Source organism: Amphiprion ocellaris, chromosome 22, assembly GCF_022539595.1.
Source record: "Amphiprion ocellaris isolate individual 3 ecotype Okinawa chromosome 22, ASM2253959v1, whole genome shotgun sequence".
Classification (NCBI taxonomy): Eukaryota; Metazoa; Chordata; class Actinopteri; family Pomacentridae; genus Amphiprion; species Amphiprion ocellaris.
This window is the reverse complement of record NC_072787.1, coordinates 516,048-527,557: the sequence shown is the minus strand read 5'-3', so window position 1 is coordinate 527,557 and position 11,510 is coordinate 516,048. Positions and strand designations below refer to the sequence as shown.

At 40.7% G+C, this 11,510-nt stretch overlaps 1 protein-coding gene across 4 annotated transcripts in view; it reads left to right on the top strand.

Moving 5' to 3' along the window:
• The first annotated feature begins 7,455 nt into the window (after window positions 1-7,455).
• The window catches only part of LOC111587990 (E3 ubiquitin-protein ligase HECW1), a 108,524-nt gene continuing 104,469 nt past the window's right edge, over window positions 7,456-11,510 (top strand). For 2 of the 4 annotated variants that reach the window (XM_055007205.1, XM_055007203.1), the window contains exon 1: window positions 7,456-7,626. In XM_055007205.1, the coding sequence (XP_054863180.1) occupies window positions 7,597-7,626 (30 nt within the window). In that variant the 5' untranslated portion in view covers window positions 7,456-7,596. The remainder of the gene's footprint in view (window positions 7,627-11,510) is intronic. The other 2 variants (XM_055007207.1, XM_055007204.1) reach the window with 1 other exon arrangement.

The following is an 11,510-nucleotide window of genomic DNA, read 5'->3' as shown; positions in this document are numbered from 1 at the left end:
TTCTCATTATTTCTAGTAGAGATTGGGGTACAGAGGCATAGTTAAAAAACAAATATTTCCATTAGGAGTTGATAGTGTTAAGCAACACAAACCCGGATGCTCTTCTGTGTTATTTCAACTTTTTCATGAACAGTGCTACCTGCCATTAGATTTGCAGGTCAAACTGAATAAAGTGCTGGATGTAGGAAACTGAGACTCGCTTCCCAGCTCTTTCCTTGAGTTATTCCTCCAGCCTGCTCGCTGACATGGTACTTGGATATGCTTGGATGTGTTGGGAGCTGAAGCAGCTCCCAGAGAATGTCGACAAGTCCTCCAGTTTGAACGATCTCTGAATATGTTACTGTCCCCACTGGAAAATAAAGCACACATATTAGGAATAAGGAATTAGAACACAGACATGATTCACCTCTGCTTTCGGAGGTCTAGGCCAAACAAATAATGGAAGACATATAATAAAGGATAAAGGCACTTGTTTCCATGTTTACAATAATTAACAGACAGTTAATGTTATAGATCGACTGTGGTAAAAGAAACATTGGCTGTGCACAGAATCAATTTTATAGTTCGCTACATTTTTCATCTGCCATTTAAATTCAGCGTCCACATTCACAGTGTGTGAATTTATTCCTGAGATGGAGCCCTCAGTATTCTATACAGTGGAATGAAAAGAGTTGCAGAGCACTTACTGCTCAACAGCTGGTAATTATGCAAAATGACGATGGATAATAAACATCTAAAATCTCAATTTGCATCTACAATAGATTATTCAGATTTTTGGTGTCCATCATATGTGTAAAGTCAAGGAGTGAACAAGATTTAAGACATATTTATTTCTCTATTCTGTGTCACTTCATGTCCTTGCTCCGCATCTGTCAGCTTGTGGCTTGGAAATCTATCTTTGTACACCATCTTGAAGGACATCTGAATTCCTAACAATGCATCTGGAGAAGAGAGGTGGCTTGTGCTGGTTGGAATGTACCAATTATGGCAGCAGCAGGACTCTACAAAGGGTTCCTTTTGTGTTCATGGAGTCCATGTGTGTTTGTTAAAGAATAAAAATAAAAACATACAACATCCATACATTATCATGACATTATGCCACATTGTGAATTGAATTATAATACAGAAACTAAGTTTTCATCAAACAAAGACCATACAATACAGCAGCAGACTGATCAGACAATGAACAGATGATGCAGCTGTGCTATGCATCGTTTATAATTGACATCACTTTAAAATGTGGCAGCGATGTCTAGTTTTGTTAAATGCCTGTTGCCTTGACTTCTGTCTGCTTATGTCTCTTTCTGTCTCCTCCTCTCAGGGGGGAGTAAGATGTGAGGAGAGGAGTTTGAAACAAGACATGAAAAATGGCCTCCTATATAAATGGTGTTTATTCTGTCAACAGACTGACTCTGACCTCTTCACTTCTCATATCTTACATCTAAATGTCTCCTCACTTTGTCCTTTGCGCCTGTCATTAGGATAATGTAAGGTTTCTCTGTGTGGAAGGGGGGCATAGACTCATGTTGTCAGCTCATAAATGATCTACAGTTAGTTTCATGGCACAATGAAATATATGGAGGCAGTATATAAGATGGAAACAACCTCAATCCTAAGAACAATTTGTATCGGATGCTGTCCAAACTGGGCTGCACAGTGGTCAGTGGTTAGCACTGTCGCCTTGCAACTAGAAGATCCCCCATTCATGTCCCAGCCTGAGATCTTTCTGCATGGAGTTTGCATGTTCTCCTGTGCATGTGTAGGTTTTCTCCAGCTTCCTCCCATAGTCTAAAAACATGCTGAGGTTAATTGGTGATTCTAAATTGTCTGTAGGTGTGAATGTGAGTGTGATTGTTTGTCTCTATATGTAGCCCTGTGATAGACTGTTACCTGTCCAGGTGTCTCCTGCCTTCACCCTCAGTCAGCTGGGATAGACTCCAGCCCTCCATGACTCTAATGAGGACTAAGCGGTGCATAGATAATGGATGGATGCTGTCCAAAATGGTCAAAGGTGGACCCGCAGTGTCTGTTTTTGGTCCTGAAATGGGATTTTAGCTGGTTTTATTACAACACTGAATAGTTTCAGCTGTACACTGAGAAGCTGCATTTAGTTTTTCTGCTCCACATAACTGGAACAAACTCCCAGAAAACTTGAGGTCTGCTCCAACTCTCAGGGCTTAAAACTTCTCTATTGGCTGCCGCCTTTCATTAAATTTAATTTGTGAGAATATATTCATATCTTGCTGCACTGCAGTGTTTGTTCTCCTGTTCAATCTGTCTTTTTCTATTTTGGCTTATTTTTATCTTATATTTTATTTTACTCTTTTAAAAACACATTCATGTATGTCTCTTTATTTTGCCTCAAGTTTCTTTCATGTCTTGTCTTATTGCCTTTTATGTCTTATGTAAAGCACTTTGTATTTCCTTGCTGTTGAAAGATACCAGACAAATAGGCTTGTGTTGCCTTGAAGGGAGGGTTTGAGGGGTAATGGCTTGCTTGTCTTTTCAGACCATTTCTTAAAGGTTTCTTTCTTGGCATTGATTGAACTCCAAAAATGTATCTTTGTGTATCAAAATAACATGTTAAGATTTTTCTTTCCATTAAAATAATCCCTTCATGCCATGCAGTGGTTTAGATGTAATTCTACACTTTCACTTCTATTAGAACGTTATGTTCAAACTGGAAACTGATTTCAAAAAAGAATAATGCAGAGAATAAATAATAACAAATAAATAAATAACACAGAAACTGACTGCAAGTTCACAGGATTGATTCTCTAGGTTTCCTACATAAAACACATCAGCTGACTGCCTCCATTATCAATGTAACAAGATTGATTTTCACCAGTCTGACCACCTCATCCACTCATTGCCTTCTCATTTCCAAATCAAATGCCAAGAGAATCCATATCTACATCTGTGTATTGCAGGACTTTGCTGCTCACAGAGAGAATGTTAGTCTGGAATCAGCAGCAGGTGTGATTGTATGATCACAGGACATCACAAAAAAGTAATCCCCTCTCGTCTCCTCCTTCTCGTGTCTCAGGCTGGTGTTGCTGCTCGTACTTCAGTGAATCAGCTTTAATAGAGAGGAGCTGACAGAGGGAGCAGGAAAATGAAACCAAGAGTTGGAAGGAGGAGGAGGAAGTGACATGTAAGCCTGTGGAAGAGAAGGATGGGAGAAGACAGTGAGTGAGTGAATGTAAAACGGAATGAAAGGGAATAGCGTATAATGTGAGGGGGTGGGATGACAGGGGGACGGGAGCTATCAGGGGACTACAAGCATAGCCGACCCAGGAAGATGTAAATGCTGGTTACTCATTTACATTCATCGGGGCATTTTTTTCTCTCCCACTCTCTCCTCCCCTCGATCTCCCTTTCCCTCCCACACAAAAGCACAGGCAGAATGTAAACCGAATCCCTGCCCAGTCATCTCACATGTGGATGTTTCGCCAGCTTTACCGAAACGCTCCAGTTAAATTTAGAGTAGAGGAACAGCTTTATGAACCATTTCCCTCAGAATCAATGAAACTGCAGCTAGTCGGTGATGTAATGCAGACGCATCACCAGATTCTGTCCACCAGATGCCACCAGAGGAACAGGCCACTCTGATCTAATACATCTCACTACTAGAAAGCACTCAAGCCTTCCAGCTTTCAAATATAAAGTGATTCACCCCACTTTTAGAAAAGTTTATCTGAATATTTTTACATGCTTGAACATGTAAACTTAGGTGACATAATAGTATGAAGAAAGGGGAAAAGAAACGTTAAAGTAAAGCTTGAATTAAGTTTTGTCTTGTTTCCTGCCATCGCAATGAACATCCAGTCAGCCTCTCAGGGCTCTTTGTGTGGGTTCAACAGGGAACTGCTGGTCTAAAGAAGCCAGTATGTGCTGGGATGATGCTGAACTGTCCAGGATACTGGCTGTTTCATTACACAGAAGCACACAGATAGGGAAAAACAGATCAGATACTCAGCTTCTTAACATTTATTTATTTTATAAAAGCCACATTCCAGGCAACAATCAAGAGGCATTTCATATCTCAAGTGACATTAACCATGCCCACACTCTTACTGAGAGTTTTATTCTTAGGGCTATACTAATATGAGACCCAAATACCACTTACTGCATTTTGCTTTAATTGCGCAGTAGAGACCTTTCTTTGCCCATGCCTCATGGGATTAAACTAAAACTTTACATCAAACACTAAAAACACACCAATTCAGTTTATCCATCACCTCCATTACCTCAGTCACATCACATCCAAATATGACAAAGTAAAAATTTCCACTGAAAAAGACAATGACAAACAAAATGATGAAATAATTCACACACTGAAGAAATCTGAAGGAAAGAGATGCCTTTCTTCTACCAAGACATGCCACCTTGATAGAAGAAAGGCATCTCTTATTCAGGCTGAAGACTCTGAGATGTGTTGGAGAAAAGAGGTTATCACAAAGAAAAGTTACAAAAATACATTTGTTTGCACTGAGGACATCCAAGTTAGCAATCCTGAAGAGGCCTCACTGAGACCTGCTGCTGCTGCTAAACATCAAAAGTTTGGGAAACACTTCATTATGCAGCACTTTTTGGGTTCATTTTACTCACTGAAAGTCAAGGATAGATAGAAAAAAATGGTGTGGCTTTGCGTGAAAGAAAAAAACTAACTGAGTAAATTAAAATGCGTTAAAATGTAGGATCCAGTAATGATTAAAAAAATGCATAACCAAGAAGGAAAGTGTTACACATTGGACAAGAAAAGCACTCAGAGAGCAGTACTCCTCCAAGGCTGCTCAGTCGTAGTATGATTTCTGACGGATAAGTCTTGATAAGTCTGCAGCGGTAGATTTGTAGTAGGATCGCAATCGTGATCGTCAGCAGGCAGCTGATGTAGTGTTCACTTGTTGTCATGGTTACAGTGATGCTGTGCTGCTACTTTGCAATGATAAAGAAATCTTTAACTAATCCGTGGATCCAGACTATAAAGGCCTCTACACACTGTGCGATTTTCCCAGACCAAAGATAACAATGGTGAGAGAATCATGGTGATATTGTTGGTCTTGTCTCTAAATTGGTGGTCCTATGAGACAGGTTCAAGGACGGCGGTTGCCATGGTGACCAAAGACGAGCTGCCATAAAATTCTGACAGTGTCATAAATTTGGGGTGATCGTCTCACAGCGTGATGCTGCTGGACCGACGACAACTAACTAACCAATAGAAATGCAGGATGAAATGAGGTACTGATCAGCGCCACACTGCAGCTAAACGCATCAAAACAAGTATGTGGGATTTAAATAAAGACAGCCTGGTATGCTAGTAGATGCTAACAAGTACTTACTTCAAGCTCCCTTTGCAAACTTGGCATCCCAAATTGGTCTCTTTCCGAGCAACAACTGCATCCATATTCTCCTCCTTTTCCTTTTTTTTTTTTTATTTCTCTCCAAACACATAAATGTCAGCAGGGCAAGGGCTCCGTTCATGTTTGGCTAGTTTCCCTGTGATTGTAGGAGTTCCATTTATGCTTCGGTTGTTTATTTTCATGGATGGATGATGCACGCTGATGACGTTTTATTCTTGCTCGTTCACATCGACTCACATACATTGTAGGCTGAGATTCAGCTGCGTTTTCATCATGCAATCTGCACAGAGCAAGCTTCATGTCGTGCCCAAAGATTATTAGATTCATGTGGTACAGTGAAGCAAGCTGTGAACTTAGAAGATTGTTAAAATCACACAGTGTGTAGAGGCCTTAAGGCTGGGTTATGCTTTCCACACAAACATGACGCGCGACAATGAGACACTTGGAAATCTGATTGAGAGAACACGTGACCTTATACTCCATACGGCGTCTGCTCCAAAACTGCAGGGGGCAGTGTATCACAAACACACGTCTATCTAGTCTACTCTAGTACTAAACTACAGTAGAAGAAGTTTGCCATTGTTTACACCTTACAACACGGCATCATACTGAATAGTTGCATTTAAGCATTTAGTTCTAACCCCTTGATGCCTATTGATGTAAACTGGCATCATACCACTTTCATTCAGACTGTAGCAGAGACAGCGTATCCATTCCCCTAATACCAGTTTGTGCATATTTAATATGTACCTCGGAACCTTTTGCAAGCACTAGTTTCTCGTAGGACCGGTTGGAGTGGGATCTAATTATTATATATCTGTTATTATCATGATATATCTGTTCTATGAGTAAGAGACAAATTAACAATCTTCACTTTTTTTAGCATCAGCTTTCCAGCTGAAAAAAAACACACAAGTTTTTTTTTTTAATTGTAAATAAATTCAGGCGTCAAGGGGTTAATATCAGGCCATGAATTGTTCATAACCTGGTTATCACGGTAATCTCTGTGTGATGAATCATATAAATGCCTGTATTTCTGAACTTCTGCTGCTAGGAGCTCCTGTTCTTCCACCATATTTTCCCACCGACTGTGTGTTTTCCACGTGTCTCCGTCTGCCTTGTTAGAAAAATTTGGAGGTGCACAACACTGAAATTTTCCGCTTGAGAAGGGCTGTATGAGGGGGTGTGGCTGCCAAAATGACGTAATTCGTCTGCACGGACCTCAGGGACGCCTCAAGCATAAAACAAGCTTTAAGCCGCATCACTGCCAAAATCTAATCACTTGGTCCTTGTGTCATTTCTGACCTTCCCTGAAAATTTCATTCAAATCCCTTGCTCTGTTTTTGAGTAATGTTGCGAACAGACAGACAGACAGACAGACACACCAATCCCCCTTGGCGGGGTAATAAACTGGGTTACATGAACAGCTTCTTGCACTGTTATTGATCTCTCCTGTATTTCTAACTTGCAGTGAGTGACCAAAAGCAGCCAAATTATTCAGCCAACAGCTGTGTCAGCCTGATGAGACCTGTCTGGTTGCTCCACTGACAGCGATATTTACCAAACTGGAGTGTTCCGGTGATGGCGCGGGAGCTGAACGTGTCTCCTCCCACCGAGGAGCCGCTGCTGAGGGACGCAGGGCCGCCGGAGCCTCCTCCCACAGAGGAAAACGATGCGCGAGAGCGAGAGGGAGTGATGGGAGCGCGTGCCAGCGCGTGCGTGTGCGTCGGCCACATTGCAGTGCGTTGGTTGGTAGGTGGAGGAGGAGGAGGCAGCGCACGCGATGCAGAGAAAACGTTTTCTGATTGGCTGTGAGGCATTGGTACCCACTTCCATCGAGTTAGACGTGTTTATCGTGAGCACATCCGAGAATGGCATCTTCAAAATAAAAGCATGCCTTTTACTCTATTTGCCCAAATTGAAAGAAAAGCAGCTTTCAGATAAAACTCGTGTTCACACGTAGTTATTACGAGTTAGGTAAATAATATTCCATGAAATATAAGGAAATAGTGTAACAGATTCAGGTTTTATAGTGGCTTATTTTGGCAGCGGCCGGAACATGCGTGCTGTATTGTCGCCAGCTTTATTTTGGTCCAGAGAAAGAGGAAAGGATGTGATTTGGTCCTGTACGCCGTTTCTGTGTGTTCCTGCTGCCCTTTAGCGTCGAAATGGAGCTCGGTGGACATTAGATGAGAGTGTACCTCTTCGAATTCTCGCCCTAAACCCTTGGAGAATGATCCACCGGCAGGTTATTTTATCCCAGGTACGTGGTCTCCATTGTTGCTGTTGATGTAGCCCATCATATCCAGCGGCCCAGCGCACACTAACCCGCAGATGTGTCATCCTCGCTCCGCTCCATCCTGTCGACTGATTTATTGCGAATACAACTTAACAGAACATTTGGTTGCCAGTGTTTTGGTGTTATTTTGCCACATGGAGTACATATCTAGCAGGACTTCCGCGACATTGCCTTAGTCTGAGAACACGTTGAGTCATCTTTCCAGCAAACCCTCCACATTTGCCAGTAAGCAGCGCAACAGTAAATGAATTAATTTCCTGAGTGGTGTTTGGCGTCATGTCGGGGCCCCACAACGTCGCCCTACTTTCTCTTATTTTGAGATGTACTACGAGTGTAAGGAGGCTTCCCCTTTGTGTGGGGATTCCCATCCTCAAAATCCTCTTAAATGCTGGAGCAGCCCACGACCCCGTTTGTTCCTGTGTTTTCATGTCATTAGACCAGTTAGGTATAATAATAATAATAATATAAAGGAGAGAAAAACATGTATTTTCCAGAGAGCATTTTATAGATACTATGGATTATATAACAACCCACAACAAAAATGCAAAAAACTGACAAATTATTCCATGTAAATCTTTCATTTTATGCTATCATTTCTTCTTACTGGCTCGGCTAATAAAAGCTTCAGGAGCCACAAGGATAGTAAACTAATTTTTGGTGGTTTTCTGTTATTCTCCTTTCCTGGATGCCAGTAATTTCCCTCAAGCTATTTTTAACACCCTCATAAATTTTCACATTTCTCTAGCTGTGGTTTGATGCCAGTTAAGGAGGATATTGTCCCGTATGTGTGTCCTACACAGCGTTTGCATTGGGTAGTGCTGTTCTTGATAGCTGCTTTAATTGCATGGAACTCTGCAGGAGTGGATTACAGAGCTCCCAGGGGTGAACTGAGGTAATTCATATGAGTAATAAAGGGCTAGTTAGTAACAGATCATCAGTAGTTATCTATTTCTGTTCAACTTACTCCTGTAAGCAAGTGGACGTCTGTTTCCCTTCAAGGGGTTGACTTTTGACTAGAGGTTGACCGATATATCGGCCGGCCGATATTTTGGGCCGATATATGGACTTTTTTCAATATCGGCCATCGGCCGATATTTACAAATAAAAAGCCGATTTGTGATCAGGCACCCGTACTGGCAGCTGCCGCGACCGCTTTTCCCTCAGAAGGACCCCCGGCACTCAGAGAGCGGAGCATGAGCGGTTACATATATATATAATAGTTATATACTTTTTGAGTTAAACTTATTGAAAAAAAGTTTTATTTAGTCACTGAAGACACTTGAGAAATTACCGTTGATGCCAATTTCATATTAAACTTTTGTGTTTTATTTTGTGGTTTATCTAAAGATTTGTAATGTTTAACTGCTCTACGTTATTTAATTAGCATTTGTTACAGTTTTTATTTTGTGATCATGTTTATCTTTTTTACTTGAACAAGCAATTGCACTTTCAGGTTACTTTTTAACTGTATTTTTTGTAAACTTTAAGTATTTTTTTTATGTTATTGTAGTTTTTCACTTTTTGTGTTCAATAAATGTTAGAGTTCTACTAGTGTATTTAATTTGTAATATATATATGTATATACTTTTAGTGTTTAAATTGTCTTTTGTAATCGATGTGCTTTAAAAAAAAAAAAGGATATCGGCCTTAAAAATCGGCTTCTACAATCGGCTTTAGATATCGGCATCGGCCTTTGAAAATCCCATATCGGTCGACCTCTACTTTTGACATAAAGTTTGTCATGTTTAGGTCTATTTTGTTAGAGCATAAGTCTATTCTGTGGTGGTACAGTATTTCTGTATGCATTGTAATCGTGAAAGAAGTGTCAATTTGACATTGAAAAAGGGTCTTTTCTTGGAGTGACTCAGCCTGTTTTATAGAGATGCAGCTCCGTGACGTTGATCAGAAAGGCCAACAGCCTTTTTATGCATTAATCATGGAATCTGAAACATGATAAAACTGACTTTTGTAGTGCTTCTTAGTGAAAAATTGTACTTACATGTCTCATTTACCAAAGCTCAAGTTCTACTGTAGGGCTTCCACTTTTGAATGAAGATTAGATTTTTAGAGACCAGGGCTGTGGCAAGTAATTATTTTAGAGACCAGGGCTGTGGCAAGTAATTATTTTTATTGGTGTTTAATGTGCACATTGTTGTCTCAATTAATTAGATGGCTACCTAAAACGGTAATGCTGCTGGGACGATCTGTGAACCAGCAGCAGGGTGTTGGGTGTCCTAAAACAAGTCTGATTCAGTGTAGGTCGGGCTCTTAACTTCCAGGACTTGGGACATGCTACTAATATTTCTATGGTTGGCGAGGCAGGAGTCCTTGAAAGGTCTGGTAGAGTCTCGGCCTTGTTGGGTCAGAGCTGGTTTTAACAGGACTAACAGTATATTGGGCAGCGTAGATCACCTGTGTTGGCAGGATGCTGTGATGCTGGCTGAATAATTTGGGCGTTGAGTGGTGGATGGTCTTCTTTACTGTTAGATATGTCTTCTTCTAAAGCCACGTAGCATAAGTAAATGCTAGTGTGGCTCCAATGAGAGAGCGCCATTGTCTACGGTCAGCAGCAGCTCTAGTTCCTGTGATCTGTTTGATGTCATCCAGCCAACTGTCTACAGGTCTACCTCTCCTTCTCTTTCCGTTTACCATCCCTTGAATTATTGTTTTCTCCAGGCAGTGATGTCTGGTAACATGACCATAGCAGCTGAGTTTCCTTGCGATGATGTCAGCCTGCAGTGTTTTTTCGACTCCTAGCTCCTTGAGTACAGATGCATTTGTTCTCTAGTCTGTCCATTATATGCTCAGGATCCTGTGGTAGCACCACATTTAAAAAGAATCAAATCTCATTTTATCTGCTGACTTCATAGCCCAGGATTCAGAGCCATGTGATGCCACTGCAAACACTGTTGATCTCATCTGACCTTGAGGGATGAAGGAAGTTTACTTTTCCATAGCTTGGTCATGTTTTGCACTATGCTTTGGGCCATTGCTAGTCTTCTTTAGATCTCTTGGGTGCAGTTTCCTTTTGCGTTGATGGCCAAACCCAGGAACTCAAAGCTGCCACCTCTTCAATTCCATCACCGTCCAGAAAAAAAATTCTATCTGCATCACTGTGGCTATCATCAACAACCATGAATTTGGTCACTGTCTCCTTCGGGCTGCTCTGGGGGTTCAGGCATATGGGTTCTGTAAAGCGTCTTGGGACAGTTTGACCTGTAGTTGGTGCTATATAAATAAAATTGAATTGAAAATAGAATAATCAGTTTCTTGCTACTATTACAGACCAGGGTGGTGTTGTCAGCATATCTTAAATTTGTTATCCATTGACCACCTACTTTAACACCTCCATGGAATTCTTCAAGGACTGACTTTAAATTTTTTACCATTTCATATTACCTTGATATTTCTGTTAGCACCAAGAGTGCTTTAACTTTAAGTTAAGGGATACAGAAGATTTATTTATTTATTGCTGTTTGTCGGTGGTGTCTGACTAGTAAGCTTAATAGTGTCTAGGAACAGGCAATGTATATAGTTTTAAAAAAAAATTATATTTAGACAACAATTTTTAATAAATACCAGGAGAAGTTTATTTAGAATTGAATCATATCTTAATTTAACCACTTGATCACAGCAGGCTCAACAATTAATCAAAACAGTACCAAAATTGCATTATGATGCAGCAAAGATGCCCAGGATGCAAATACCATTCTCCAGACATATGGGAACCTGCTTGTTTGGTACAGACACCAGGAAAAATAACATGTTTTTTTTTTCTGTAAAAAATTATCATTGTCACTAGATATGTGACTGATGTCACATTACATCCCATTATCACATCACAGCAT